Source organism: Mesocricetus auratus, unplaced genomic scaffold (genome assembly GCF_017639785.1).
Source record: "Mesocricetus auratus isolate SY011 unplaced genomic scaffold, BCM_Maur_2.0 Super-Scaffold_100004, whole genome shotgun sequence".
Lineage (NCBI taxonomy): Eukaryota > Metazoa > Chordata > Mammalia > Rodentia > Cricetidae > Mesocricetus > Mesocricetus auratus.
In genome coordinates this window covers 45,088,589-45,104,931 of record NW_024429189.1, presented here as the reverse complement: position 1 = coordinate 45,104,931, position 16,343 = coordinate 45,088,589, and the positions used below count along the sequence as shown (strand labels likewise).

Below are 16,343 nucleotides of genomic sequence, written 5' to 3'. Positions count from 1 at the left end.
CGTTTCATATTCATTAAAGAAGTATGGTCTATTTTAAAGTAGAACCCCAGTCATCTCACTGAAGATGCTCCAGGGAGTTAGCCAGAAGAGACATATGTCAGTTCAATCATAGGTACACTGGGAGATGTGTTTACCACTGTCTGTCCAAGAAGAAAACTTATTATGAAAGCCCAGTACACCAAGTATAGACATTTAGTTCTAGGAGCCTTTCGCATGGGCTACAGATGCTGAAGTGACAATAGAACAGAGTCTACTGTCAACTGTTATACCAGTACCTGATCATTGCTGGGAATGACCCCACTCTTCACCAGTGGGCACAACTGAAAGGGTTATGGCTGGTTTTGAAATAGACTGCTCTTGCTAACACACAGGAAAATTTTGGATGGTCATATGTGACGGCTAGTCTTCACTGTCAATTTGACTGGACCTAGATTCACCAACAGAACATGTCTCTGGCATGCCTGTGAGGAGGGGGTGTCCAGAGGACGACCTGAAGAAGGAAGATCTACTTCCTGACTGGACGCAATGTGACCGGTGACCTCATACTCCCACTGATGTATCTCCCCACGACAGACTCTGCCCCCTTCTCCTTACCTTGTCTTTGTAAAGATTTTGTTTTAGCAGCAACAAAAGTTAATTACTATAAAGACTTGGGAGATAGCCTGGTTGATCAGCTGCTTGTCATGAGAATCTCGGTTCTCAATCTAGACCTCCAGTAGGAAAACCCAGTTGTAGCAGCATGCATCTGCAGTCCCAGTGGTGGGAGAGCAGAGGCAAAAGCGGATCCCTGAAGCTCATTGGGCAGCTAGTCTAGCCAACCAATGAGCTTTGAGTTCAGTGAGAGACCCTGCCTCAAAAAATGAGATGGACAACCATGAAGGAAGCACTCAACATTGATCCCTGACCTCCATAAGAAAGTTCACATGCACACAAACATGAAAACATATTCATACATATATCTACAAACATACATCGTGAGGGGATGCGAGTATATGTGGGCATGCGCATGCGTGCACGCACACACACACAAGTACTACATTTACACAACAAATCTATAACTATTAAGGGTTGATCATGATATTGAATATAAATGATCAAACTGGAAAGAAGACCAATTACTAACTTATGACTAATTTACATTTTCCCTTATTTATGATCTCTGAGCTTCAACTAACTTTGCGTTATACATAACTGCAGGCATTTTTCTTTGATTTTTTTTCACTAAACAAAAATGACTAATTCAGGCTGGGCTGTGGTGGTGTACGCCTATAATCCCAGCACTTGGGAGGCAGAGGCAGGTGGATCTCAGTGAGTTTGTGGCCAGCTTGGTCTACAGAGTGAGTTCCAGGACAGTCGACAGTTACACAGAGAAATTCTGTCTCAAAAAAAAACAAAAACAAAAACAAACCAGAACAAAAAATAATTAATTCACTTCAAGATTGACAGATCTAACCTGAGGAGCTGTGACAGTTCACTCACAGGAGACAGCATTAGGGAAATGATGCACTCTGACCCAGTATTGTTACAGCCATGACATATGGTTTCCTGAAATGTCTTGATCATGGCACAAATAAATATAATCAATAGCACTAAATAGGGCACACGCTGAGCCTGCTCCTACAACTGTATAAACTGTCCTTACAGGGAAGCCTTGAGCATGTTGTATTATATCTAAAAACAAAATCTCTAAAATACATAAGCATAAGTAGTTGCAAAAGCGGTGGGGGCAAACAAACAAAAAGCAATCAGTGGGTCACAAGCTTAGTAAAATTATTGTGTAAATTCACCGTAAAATGAGTATGAGGATTGAGTGGGAAACAGTAAGTCTGAATGTCAATAGTTACCTCTCATTCCCACTAATACTCTGAACATCAGTCAAAATGTTCCTACCTCTGTTTTTCCTTACCTCTATTTTTGTCTGGCAACACTTCCTTCACAAGCCTTCCCTACTCACTCCTCCCCCACATCCATTCTAAGGGGCAGTCAGAAGAGCCTGGTTCCTTCCACTTCTCTCTGCAATGCTTGGACTAGCCTTCTCCCCTCAACATCTGTTCTTCTCAGACTGAAAACATTCAACTATTGTTTTCTATCCTTGCTGTCATATCAATGTCATGATCCTTTCCCACAGCTACACAAGCCTCTGAAGTCTGCCTTACAACCTTCTCTCGTCCCAACTCCTTAGTCCCACCTTCCTTCAAATGTATCCTGATTACAGCCTATGCACAAGACTATACGAGGGACCGGGGGACACTGCTGAATATCCTTGTGTTCATGGGGCTTGTACTCCAGTAGCAGAGACTAGAACAAAAGGATACAATATAAACAGATAAATATATAACCAACACCCAACACACCAAAGGTGATTAATGTTTTGAGAACAATAAAACCAGCTTCAGGGGCAGTGAATCATAAGGACATGTAGAGTAGGGCCGAACAGACTACCCAATGAAGGGACAGTTAAAAAATGAGCCAAGTGTGTGAGACAGTCAGACATGGCTGGAGGAAAGCTTAGACCAAGGAGACTAAAGTACATAATAACCTCAGAGAAAGAACATAGTAAGAACACATTTGGAACATCTTAGAGAATCGAAAGAAATGCAATGTGGTAAGAGACAGGGTCAGAGAGTTAGGCAGATCCAGACTGTAAGTGGCCCCATAGTCAATGCTCAGCAACTCAGTGTCATATGGATGTCCTGGAGGGCTTGATAGAGAAGAGTTCAATCTACCTAGGATTTTGAAGGAAACACTCTGATTATCCTGTAAAGAATGCCCTGTGTGACTGACAGGCGAGGGTAGAAGCTGGAAGACCAAGTAGGAAACTATGGCAACATTCCAGATGAGGAACCATGGTGGCTGAGACCAGAACGGAAGGGGAAGAGGTAGAAGGCAACTATCAGGTCAGGTAAAGGGAAATCCACAGGGGTCTCTGTTGGTCAGAAGCAAAATGGAAGGCAAAGATAAACCAAGGATATTACCAGGAATCTTGGGATGCATCCATAGACATGAAAATTGCCTTTTACTAAGAGGGAAACTGGAAAGACACAGTGTTGAGAGGAGGATAATAAATTCGTTATAAGATACCTTAAGATCTATTAGCATTGAAGCACATCTTCCTGAGTAAGTTAAATATTACTGCCACAGGCCTACTGACATCCGGGATCAAAGTTCGCAAATTCAGATCTTTCAGGAGCCAGGCAGTCCATATAAAATAAATATGAGAATAATTGACAGACAAAGACTGTGTGGCTGATCAGGGAGAAAATGCCCCCATCTAAACTAGAAGCCACTACTGAGACAATCCGTGTTGCCATTTGGATCGGGGCACAGTATCCCTACATCTTCCAGTTTATAAATGTAAGAAAAATCTGGATATTTTAATAGTCAAGTATTAGAAAAAAGAAGTTTCAGAATGTACTAAATTCTAGAAGTGTTTGATTAACCAGAGGTTTTGCTTCAGAACTTATCAATAATCTTAATTGGTATACAGAACCAAAGAAATGTTGTTTACCATTTCTCTCAACTACCTTACTAAGAAAACTTTCATTTCCATACACTTCAAGGGACAAGCTTTGTTTGTGGAATGCTGGCTTATGAGAAAGCCTAATCAACTCCTTTGCTACCCCTCTGGGAGTTTCACGGCACGTTTATGTAGTGAAGCTGTGAGGTGCGGCCGATCATACACATAGGCAATTATGTTAGGTGTTCTAACATCTTGTACCAGAGTCAAGGAAAACTTCTAGTAGAGCAGGCACTAAAGCCTTTGAACTCGTTAAGGACTAAGTGGACCCTTAACCCTATCATTGGGTGAAGAAACAGTAAAATCCAAGGTACCAAGTCACGCCATGCCCCCGTCTTCTGTCTTTCGTCTGCTGTGCTACACCACTTAGAGACAGGGAAGACAGCCAAGTGCTACTATGCACAGACGTTCTCTGTCTTATTGATCCATGAGGAAGAAAGAAGAGGGCAAATAGATCTGGCATGGAAAATTTGCAATAAAAAGACAGGACTAGTTGTGTTGTAAGTCTTCAAAAAATACCCTCTGTTTAGAAAAATTTACAATGCAATGTAGAAGATCAACTCATAGATCAACAGAGCAAACAACATAAAAATGCCAACCATTTTCCAAAAGCTCTTTGACAAGGTCGGTAAACGAGGAATGTGGTTTTGAATGGCCAGTGAGAGCCTCAAACGAGCCATCCTTGATCTTCAGAAAGCATTAGAAGTGGAGGTGGTGGAGGCTGGGGTAGGATTCCACTCAGGGACGAGGAGGAAGCGATACAGATGGGACCCGACTTAGGAATCACAACACACAATGTCCATATTGTGAAATGGGGCTGGACAAAACTATGTCTTCACTGGACACCCAACCCATATGGAAATCTGGCTTTCCTTGTGTAGGGAACAGGAGGCCTCTGAAACATTTCCTGACTGCCATATTCAGGGGTTTTGAAATGATGATGTCCTGTTCCCTACACAAGGCACAGGTGAGGCAAGAGTCCTCACAAGGACCTGGGAAAAAGGTGATGAGAGTCTGTGCTGGGGAGCTGACAGTGGGAACAAAAGGAGATGATGTTCTAGAGGAAGAAGGTGATCTACAGAGTTGATCTAGGGTGAAGCCAAGGAGAAAGACGCAGAGCAGACACCGAGAATGGTTCTCTGATAACAAACTGGCTTACACATATTGCTTTTATCACAGTCAGAGAGAGGGATATCTAAGCAGAAATGTTTAGGGAGCTCATCAGCACTGTGCACCTAGAACCTGTGAGCAACAAGCAAATAAGGGGCATTAAAATACTACCTCGTTCTCCGCTGTGTGCTTGATCCTTCACTTATGTGATTAGGAGAAAGATAGTGTGCATCATGGCAGTACCTGTATAGATGCCTGTCAATCAGGGGAAGAGATGGAATGAAGGCTAATTTATCACACTTTCTCTGTGCCTTTGTACTACACAGATGCATATAAAAGTACTACATCCCATCACAACATATGCCAAACGTCCAAGTTATCTACATTTATTCCACGTTTTAGGTAGTGATGGAGGTGAGGGGGAAAATGGATGATCTTTATTCCCTTATTTCCCTTCTCCTTTTTGAGAGAGATGAACAGACACAAAAGAACGGTCAAGAAGGAAACAGAGGAGAAAGTCTTTGGGAGTGTTTCCACCTGCTGCGATACACCAGGACAAAAATAAATTGTCTCCCTAAAAAATAATAGCCATGCAGCCTTAGCTAGCCTGGAGCTCATGATGAAGCCTAGGCTGGTCTTGGTTCGGCCTGCCTCAGTCTCCAGAGTGTTGAGATTAAAGGCACGTGCTACATACACAGTGAGACTCTGTCCCAAAACAAACAAGCAAACATACAAACAGAATAGTACTTGCATGATGTCTGTTATCTACATTTCATGGTCGGTTTACACACCCTCTTCCCATCACTGGACTTCCACTCACAACCCGGACAGGAGTCATCCATTCTACCTCCAGGCTGCCTGCAGCAGGCCAGGGTCTCCAGTGTCCCTGTCATTCGTATGTGGGGCCTAGTGCTCAGGTGCAGCAGGCAGATCAACAAGGCATGACAGCTGTTGCTATAGCAGTCATCAGTCTTTTTTTATTTACCACAGATCTCCAGGGTGAGCTGGGTCAATGCCTTCCTGCTCCTTAGCAACCAGGAAGGCCATGCGGCTTACACTTCCTCAGTTTAAATGCGCAGAGCAAGGGATAAAATGGAGAACCCACAGTGGGTGAGAACAGAGAGGCAGGTTTTGCCAACTTAGGGAACATCTCAGCACGCGGTAGTTATTTAACACCAAGTGCTTCCTTCACAGCACTGAGACTCTGAAAATCTACAAGTGCATTGCACTAAATAATACATCTGGTAATCAGATTTTGTCATTAAATAACAGCAGGGATACTGCCAAGATAGTGTATGGGTATCCTTTTGAACACTGTAACAAAAGGCACCAGCATGAAAAACTTCCCCGAGACCCTGTAGTAGGAATATCTGCACTAGGATCTGAGAAAATAAACACATAAGAAATCACCAGTTTGGACAGACCTTCCTGGAATTTTTTGTTCTGAGTGACAAGGGTATGCTGGGAGGGCTTGAGGTTGAGGGTTCTCTCCAAAGTACCCAAAGAAATGCATTCCCACTGCTGTGGGTCCATATCTGACTTGTCCACTTAAAGATGCACATGCAATGAATTATTAATAGCTCATGCACAGCCTGGCACCATGAATAACACCTATAATTGCAGCACTTGGAGGCTGACCTGACACAAGAGAATTGCTGAAAGCTTGAGACCAGCATGGCTACACAGTCAGTTCCAGGCCATCTAGAACTGTGAGATTCTGTATGTGGGGGGGGGGGGGGACGGGGGATGGACGGGGACACACCAAACTGATACATTTAAATTAATGGGAGTGGAACAGAGATGTGAGGGACCTTGCAAGACTATTCACTAAATAACACTCACCCAAAGGAAAATTCCCATAAAAAAGTTGACAGTCTTCTTGTAAATTTCCACTTAAACAACCAAATTACTATCATAAGACACATACTATGGAAAACCATGACTCCTGTCTACGCTGGCTGAAACACCGCTGTTGTGTCTATGGCAGCATTTATATGATAGATCCCCATATTACCATGGTGGCAGAGCGGTCCCCCAAATACAAATGCAGCAACTGCAAACAAAAATAGCTTTACAGAAGTGGATCAAATGGGACAATGGGTGCATTGTACCATAAATAAGCTCTGACGCTGTACTTCCTCTGCTGCCTTTGAAAACTGTTCAGTCCTTGCTGCTCAACGTTCCCGTACACTACAATTTCTTTTGCCTCCTAACTCTTGAGTCTGACAGTGACTAGGTCTCAAGGAACCTTGCAGAGGTTATGGCTTGTAGGGCACTGTTGGTCTTACAAAAAGTCTCCTGGGGGGCTCATGGGTTCTTTTGCACCTTGCTGAAGAAGAGGGACCCGAACATCACAGTCCTGGTGTCCACGGTGAGAACACCAGGCTTCCCGGAGGAACCCTGCTCCATTCTGCTGTCTGAACCCTCAAAAAACAAACAAACAAAAACAAAGAGAAGCCAGTGTAACAGTTTCACACTAAACAAGGGGGTAACCTGTAACATAAAGGCCTTCACAACAAACATTCAGATTCAGTTAGCAATCCCAGGCTATCCAAACCGGGTTCTGTTTGCAGAAAATGATAAAATGCACTGAGAACCTTCTCCTACCTGCCTGCTTTCCCTCTGGGAGGATGTTGAAGATGAGGCACTTCTATGGGTCGGAGTGGATGTTTTATGAGCGGGGGATATGCCCTTCTCGTCTGAACTCATTGCTGCAATTACTCTAGGGATGTGCACGTGAGACCATCCCAATCCTCCTTCCAACTCCCAAAGAACCAGACGGTTTGCTTTAGTCCATCTCGCATCAATCTGACTGGACCAGGAAAGCGCGAACCACTACTGAGGTGTCCAAGCCGCCTAAAAACAAAACAAAGTCTCATGTCACTTAAAAAGAAAGAGAATTCATTATATTCAGGGGAAAATTAATTTGTATTAACAAAGGAAAGAACACACACACTTAGAAGCTGTCTGGAGCTCAGAGACATCTAAGTTGGAGGCACAAGTTATGATTCCTATATATGAATTCCAAAATTTCTGTAGGTGTAAGGAAATTTTATATAACTCTATGGTTATATTTCTTAGACTTTCTAACATTATGTTAACATAGTACATGAACTTGAATGTGTTCATTAGGATTGTAATGACCACCCAGTTACAGACAAGATTTGAAACAGCAATCCCTTGGACTGGGCAGGTAACTCAGTGGTAGAAGATTTGTCAAGAGTGGGCAAGGCTCTGGGTTCACTCTGAACACCAAAAAAAATTAATGAATTAATTATTAATTTAAAAAGAACAATCTCAATAATCAAGAGAACTTTAATGAACTTGTAAACCTGGATATTCTAAATGACTGAAGCTTGTAATCCCTTCTTGGGATTTTAAATCCCCTGCTATTATATTAAAATGAAAACTGCTTAGCTGAGCTGGAGAAATGGCTCAACAGTTAAAGAGCACTGGCTGTTCTCCCAGAGGACCCAAGTACAATTCCCAGCTCCCACATGGTGGCTTACATCCTGTAACTCCTGCTCTGGGGGGGATCCAGCTCCTTCTTCTGACCCACAAGGGGACCAGGCATACACATGATGCATAGACATACATGGCAGGTAAAACATCCATATCCATAAAAATAAGTCTTAAAAAATCTTTAAAAAATAAAAAATAAACTGCATATTATCCAAACTGGAAGACTAGACCTTAAAGCAAAACTAGCCTTTGTAAGTCATAAATTCAAAGAGCCAAAAGCTCATTTGTTGAGTAAGGCTTCGGCTTTGACTGGCAAATGGCAGTCAACACCTGCAGACGACCATCTACTCTGTTCAACAAAGGCAATCTAGGAAGTGCAAATACAGACTCTGAAGCCAAGCCCTAGTACCTGAGAGCAGAAAAGTGAGAGTGCTATTTAGATCTTTGACTCAAAGTGCTTTGTTTTCTTGTCCAAGATGTTTTATGAGTAGACACTGACACTTGAGCCAGAAGGCTGACAGCTTAGTGATGTGTTCAAATGCCCCCATGGGATGGTGCTGAAATGGCCAACTTATTAAACCACTGTCTACTCAGAAGGAAACGCAATCCAAGTTTCAGGCCCTCTGTTAGTCTCTGACACACAACCTCCCTCCCTCCCTCCTATCCCCACCTCTTTCTCCTTCCTTCTCTTCCTCTTCCCCTCGATCCCCGTCCCCTCTGTACATCTAACTGCACTGTCTTCATTTGTCTTCTCTAGTATTAATGCTAATCTTATTTTAATTTAGTATGATATTTTCAGGGTAACTTGTTCATGATGAACATGATGAACAAGGCCCATCCATGTTCAGTCTTATTACAGTATGAATACACTGAAAACCGTTAAAAGAAAGAAAACAATGTATAAAGAATGAAATGCATCCCAGAACCAAATTTTGAGTTTATTGTTGTTGTTATCTATCTATAAATTTGGAGTCTCTTGTGTTTTTAAACAAAAGGTGTGTGACTTTTCCTGGGACATTGAGACAACTCACCTCAGATAGTGAACCAACGACAGATCAAAGTTCAACTTAGTGAAGCACTGAGTTTATTGGGGTTACTTACAGGAGTACGGGTGAGGGGTTACATACAGGAAAATGAACAACCCAAAACAACTGCATCACTTAAAAACCCATCCTAGCATGGGTGACGGTTCATGAAAGCTCGATCCCTCCAGCTCTCTGTATGGCTTGTGGGCAGCTTGGCTGGTGGGAGAGTCCCTTGTCCCCCACAAATGCTACTGCTTATATAACCATGAAGAGGAGCCTTGTGAATTGTGTAAGTTCTAGGAACTTCCTGAGTCTTATAAGTTTCAGTTACTTCCTGAATCTTAGAGAACGTCTCTTGAGTATAGACTATTCAATTGGGCAGAAACTGTTCCACAACAAAAGCATTTCAAATATCCATAGCAATTCAAATGATTTTTACATCTCATCCTAGCCAGGCATCAAACACTGGATTACCTGCTTTGTTTTTAATGCATTACAAAAGGAATTTTAATTTCTTTTCAAAGTTTGAGCCTATGTATTCTTTATTCCTAGAGTGTAAGATTAACTATGACCCAAGGAAAATTTATTCTATCTCCGCTGAAGCACATTTTCAGAAATTGCCTAAACAGTGCAGTAACCCAAGACCATACATTTTAAAGTCATCACCAATACAATTACTATAGTCAACAAGAAAAAAATGTCTGAAAATAACAGTAACATAAGAGCAGAAAAACTAATTTTTCTCTCATTTTGCCCCTCCTATCAGTAGGAGCACAAGTATTGTGAACTGCTGCAACATTTGCATTTACTTACACTGAATGAAGTACAATTCAGATATATGATCCAGGGACCAAATTAGGGGACACTTCTGGAACTTACTGTTTATAGGCAACATCAGAGATATGTGACCAGAAAAAGCATTTGAAAGGCAAGGTCTCCGAGCTAAGTTGTGATGCTGTATGAATAAGCTCCAAGCCCTGCGGGCTTAAAGAAGGGCTCATTGCCTGTTGATTCATTCATCCTTCAGGCTGAGTATAGAGGTACCAAGAATCCCTGTACTCCACACTGGCAAAGCCATGAAGGGAAGCAAGGAAGCTTGACAGAGGCACAGGTTAGTTCTCAGCTGTTGAGTCACTTCCACTCAAATGTATTGTTCGAAAGAAGTCAAATGGCCCCACTCAGATGAGTGGCCCATGAAATCAGTTCCATGGGAGAAATCTCAGCAGACTAGTGTAAGACATTATAAAAATAAAGGAAAATATGAAAAGCTTGCATGATATATTGATTTCAAACAGCATACCACTGAGTGTTCCTGTTATTCTGTCTTGGTTAAAATAGAACCAAGAACATCAATAAGGGTGATCTTTAGTTGTTGAAGCTGAATTAATTCAAAACCAGCACAGGCTCAAACCAAACCAAATTTCAGCACAGTGAATTTTAAATGGCAAATTTTAGTGTGAACCAAATATAGTTGGCACTAATAATCTACTGGGAAAGATTAGAATTTACACAAAGGAAAGAAAACCAAAGTGTGTGTGTGTGTGTGTGTGAGAGAGAGAGAGAGAGAGAGAGAGAGAGAGGGAGGGAGGGAGGGAGAGAGAAAGAGGGAGGGAGGGAGGGAGGAAGGAAGGAAGGGAGATCTCAAATATCTGTGAAAAAGTATTCCCTTTGTGGAAATAAAATCCATATACACAAAGAAATTAGAAAATCTATCTAGAATAAGCAAGGTAGCTCTAGAACACACGTGTTTTCCCAAACAAGAAAAATGCTGTTGCTGAGCAGTGGTGGCACATGCCTTTAATCCCAGCACTCGGGAGGCAGAGGCAAGCGTTCAAGGCCAGCCTGGTCTACAGAGTGAGTTCCAAGACAGCCAAGCCTACACAGAGAAACCCTGTCTTGAAAACAAACAAAACAACAACAACAAAACAGAAAAATGGTGTCTTGGACAGAGCTCAGACCAGTTTGGAGACGATGGGATTGACCGAGTTAAGCACTTGAAACTATTAATGACATCAGAATTAGGATTCAGTAATTAAAGTGATGCTAACACAGTACAGCACGGTTCTTCAGGGAAGAAGTTTATCTTATTGTACTTATTATTACCCCGTAAAAGCCTGCTTGTTTTCTAATGAGAGACAGGGTAGACCCAGGCAATGGGAGGGGGTGTGGGGAAGAATCGGGAGTAGAGGGAGGGAAACCATAATCAGGATATACATTATCTGAGAAAAAAAATCTATTTTCAATAAAAGGAAGAAATATTAGAGTAGGTTACTAAGAAAAGAAATACACAGGATGAATAAAAGGCTAAGAGATGCCTGGAGAAAGGAAAGAAAGGCAAACAAACAGATAGACAAAACTGAAGTCATCTTGCAAACAGAAAAAGGCCAAGGACACAACAGTGAATGGGAGCTAACAGGAACAAGAGGCCACTATCTGGATCCACAGATAAAAATGATCCTGAGCAGTGACTAAAATGAGTGACACCCAAATATTTCCAAATATAAAAGTCTGATCACACTTTAGCAGGAAAATAACTCAAAATAGGACCCCAATGAAATTAGTGACTTTAGATTGCGCTGTGAGAAGCAATTCAATGAATTGAAAGGTCAGAGCAAGGAAGGGTTTTGAAAGCACCCTTTTCTAAGCATGTCTTAGGTTGAAGAAACTTTAAATGGTATTAAAGACTATTTGGAAACAGATAAAAGTCAAAACCCTCAGCACTCAACCCTCTGCTCCACCTCCAGGCTCCTCTGTCTCTGTCTGTCTGTCTGACAGCCTGACTTCTCCATGCGTGTCCTTCACCATTCACACTACTACACATGGAAGAATGAAGGCAAACAGCCTGCATTTATAGACTCACAAAATTAGAAGAGACATCTAGTGAATAAATACATAACTGAATATTTTAAAATAGTTCAATTAACAAATCTAAGAGTTATTTCTTTGAATTAACAACAAAAAAGTGTGCTGACTAACCAATGAAAGGAGAGAGAACTGTAAACAGATAAAAATAAATATACCAAGGAATTGGGAAATTATTGTCACAATTTATAACAACTAAGATTATTAAGTCAAAGTAAAATATTCTAGAATCATCCTCGTGGACTCAAAGTATTCCATTCATTTAGAATCCATTCCCAATACTAAAAGCTCCTAGAAAATATAAGGCTTAATCTTTATATGTTGGTGGCATTTTTGTAGAAATGCATAAACAAAACGCATCCCCCACGCCTATAAATCCAGCATAACAACAAAGTAAGAGTAAAATCAGCAGTCAGAACAGTCAAGGTTAAACAGAGAATCCCCTCACCCCTGCCAAAACAAACAAACAAAAAGCCCAAAGTAAAACGCTATGCTGGTTGTTGCCTGAGTAACATGTCTTTAAAATGCCAGGCAGTCTGTGACATAATTGTACATCTGAAATACTCAATTAGGGCTGGGGAGCTTGCTCAGTGGCTCAAACATCTGTCATGCATGCGCCAGGATCTGTCCACATAAAAGGCAGGTATGGTGGTGAATGCCTTGTTCCCAGTGCTGAGGGGAAGTGACAGGGGAGTTTCCAGGGGATTTAGTAACCCAATCATGATTGTGACCCTGAGCTTCAGGATCAGGGAGAGATTCTAACAAAGAAGTGACTGTAGAAGACATCTCAGCATCAACTTATGGACTCCATAGGCACACACATACAGTACACACTCACCCACAGACACACACACACACACACACACACACACACACAGAAATTCAAACAAGCATTGCTGGGAATTAAGGAATATTTTCTGGGTAAAGATTTAAGTCAATGGCTGACACTGTAGCTCAGTGGTAGAGTGTTTGTCTAGCATGCATGGGGCCCTTGGTTCAATACCCGGTATTGCCGGGCCTGGGAGAGGGAAGGGGGAGTAGGGGGAACGTTTAAAAGACATATTTCAAAGCAGGGTATGGTGGCTCACACCTCTACTCCAAATACTAAAGAGGCAGGAGGATGGCTATACAATGAGTTCCAGGGTATCCTAGGCTATAATTAGACTCACCCAGCCTCAAAAACATAAGAAAAACCTCTCCAAAACAAGACAAACCATAAAGACATAAAACTTGCCATAAAGTGATACAGGACCTCCAGGAACAACTCCTCTTGAATGCATACATAGATTTGCAGAAGCAGCTATTATCACCTTGCGTTTTCCATGCGTTCAGCATTGTCCTGAGCGCTGTAAACATAATTCAGCTAACTGCCTCGGCATCAGCATGAGTAATGCTTCTATATTCCTCTTTGTACGAACGATGCAAGTGAGGCCAGAAAGTAGCTACCTAAAGGGGGTTAGTCTTTGGGTACAGGCGAGACAGCTGGCTGTGGCTGCAGCCTGTGAACACAGCCATTGTGCACATACACATAGGTGTGATCACTGACACAGAGCACAACTCGGGCATGTGCTCACAAGGAAGGTGAGGGATGTCTTACAGCACATCTAGGCCACACGCTGTGTGCAGCCTTCACATGTGTGTTTGCTATGGAGGTGCAGGTGCTGGGAATGGAATCCAGGGCTTTGCTCACACCTGAGCTACATTCTCAGCTCACGGCTTTCAAACTTCGTGGGTGGGGAATCAAGAAAGTAGGGAAAAGAAGAATAAAGACAAAATCTGGATTTCGTATTTGGATTCATTCTTATACTGAGCTAAACATTATAAAACGTTTATAATCCTACTCTACTGTACATTCAAGCTACTTAGCGTCCTTGGAAATGCAGACACAGCAGCGGAACAAAGCAGAGAATCTACCAACAGCAGCAACAACAAAATCAGTGAGAATATTTTCAATGAGCTACAAAGCTATCAGAAAAAAAAAGCTTAATATCTTACTTTGAGCCAAATGTACCGCAAAAGCCTTAAACTTTTAAAGGTAAAAGAAAACCCATAAAAACATTAGGAAAAAGTTTTAGACAAACATTAACCATACTGGAGTAGATAATAACTTATTAATAATGGTATTTGAGCCCCCACTTCCCGAAACACTTGGAAAAATGTTAATTTGACTAAGGTTTAGTGTTTTTAATATCTAAATGCTCTTGTGAATCAATAAGATAAAAATGATAACAATACAGACAGAGAATGACTGGGGAAATTCCCAAAGGAAGTGACATAATGACCAGTAGGTTGCTAGTGGTAGTCTAAAGTCTTTGCCCTTTCCAGGAGAGTTTAATTTGAACAATCCTAAAACAATTTTTGCTAAGGAAATCATGAGGCATGTAAAAGACAGATACAATGAGACAGACAGAGGCAATCCCCTCCACCCAATTAAAAAATATTTATTCTCTTTTACAATGGGATTAGATTATTCTCTTTTACAATGGATATAGATTATCTCTATAATAAAGTTATTCCCATTTGGAAAAAAAGGCATTTCAGGACTAAGTGCTCTAAAGGCAGCAATTGTATGTTAAATGGAAAATTTTCTAAATAATTTAAAATAAAGACATATATTCTGTATGGATAAATACAAATCAGACATGTTAAAATGTATTTGAGTTTTATTTCATTTCTGTGTAGAAGGCCAGAAAGAGCGTGGTTTAATGGCAGACAAGAAGGTGGATACACATTCTCTGACTCACTCTGTTTCTGAATGGATGTGGTAACATAGGATCAGTGCAAAAGAAACCTGAAAGACATTTACATTGTGAATAAGCGTGTGTGTGTGTGTGTGTGTGTGTGTGTGTGTGTAACTAGAGTCTCTCTTGGGAAGAGGGAACATCAATTGAAGATTGCCTCCCTCAGACTGACCTACGAACATTTTTGAATCATTGATAAATGATTGATGTAGGATGGCCTACCCAACTGTGGGCAGTGCCCCCGAGGAAAGCAAAGCAAGCCAGTAAGCAGGGCTCCTCCATGGTGTCTGTTTCAGCTTCTGTCTCCAGGTTCTTGCTTGAGTTCCTCCCCCGACTCGGCTCAACCATTGGCTGTAACTTCTAAATAAGTAAACCATTCCTTCCCCAAGTTGCATTAGGCCGTGTTTTATCACAGCAACAGAAACCAAATGAGAACAGTATGTTACATTCATGAGCATGCTCAGGCCAGCATTCCGACCAACTGTTTAGTAACATCCAAGTCTTTTGGCCTTGAAAAATCATGAAAGGAAGCATGATTATATATTTTCATACAACTTTAACCATCTGTAGGGAAATCACTGCACAAGTTACATAAGATCTTGGTTAAAAAACAAAACAAAACCAGATTTGACCCAATAAGGAAAAAAATTTCCTTATTACACTTTACTTTGGCTTCCCTCTAGTAAAAGTTTACATAACAAAAGCTTTCCCTTTCTTTTTCTTTCTTTCCTTTTTTTTCTTTTTCTCCCCCCGAATGACCCTTCTCTGGACATCAGTTAGTTTTACAATTAACAAAGCATACATACACATTTATCAGTGAGTTAAAAATACCACAAAGAAAAAAAGCAAGGCAGCAATCCCAGCACTCGGGAGGTTTGCAGGTTTGAGGTCAGCCTGGACAAAGCCCTATCTCAAGACAGAACAGGCAGGGGTGGAGGCACAGGCCAAACCCCAGCAACTGGGAGGCAATAGCAGACATGTCTGTAAGTTCGAGGCCAGCCTACTTTACACAGTGAGTCCCTGACCAGTTAGAGTTACATGGTGAGACTTTGCCTCACAACAACAAAAGAAGCCAGACAGGGCAGTGCACGCCACTCCTTTAACCCCAGCACCCAAAGGCAGAGGCAAGTGGATCTCTGTGGGTTCAAGGCCAGCCTGGTCTACAAAGTTCCAAGACAGCCAAAAAAAAGGGGGGGGGGGCACTGATTCCATGCTTGAAACAATGAAAGAAAAAAAAAGAGTTGAGGTTAGAATCCTACAAAGAGAAGAATGCCTGCCTTGCTCCATTAGTCTTTTCTCTGTCGTGTGGGGGAAAGGCAGAGAGTAGCAGGCACTGACCACGTGTGAGGTGAGCCACTGAATACTTCCTTCCCATTCACAGGAGCACTCCACTTTTCTCTGTGTCAGTGAGGAGAACAGCGCCTAGGAAGGTAATGTCTGCAGCCTGCTCAGCTGGGCTGCCATCTGTTTGCCATTAGTCTCCACAGGCACTCACCTATCTGAAGGGACTGTGATCTGTTCAGGCTGAGGAAACCTTGGGAACTGAGGAAACCCTGGGAACTGAGGATATGTAGTCCTTATCATGAGACCACAGAACAATGACTTTGATTGGCACTTGGGTCACCG

The 16,343-nt window shown here is 41.9% G+C and overlaps 1 protein-coding gene across 14 annotated transcripts in view; it reads right to left on the bottom strand.

The window, feature by feature from the left end:
- Positions 1-16,343, bottom strand: part of Osbpl6 (oxysterol binding protein like 6) — a 182,363-nt gene that overhangs the window by 67,923 nt on the left and 98,097 nt on the right. For 13 of the 14 annotated variants that reach the window (XM_040745635.1, XM_040745634.1, XM_040745640.1 and 10 more), the window contains one exon: positions 7,235-7,483. In XM_040745635.1, coding sequence (XP_040601569.1) covers positions 7,235-7,336 — 102 coding nt within the window. In that variant the 5' untranslated portion in view covers positions 7,337-7,483. Of the gene's footprint in view, positions 1-5,418; positions 5,485-7,234; positions 7,484-16,343 lie in introns of those variants that run through there. The other variant, XM_040745638.1, reaches the window with a different exon arrangement.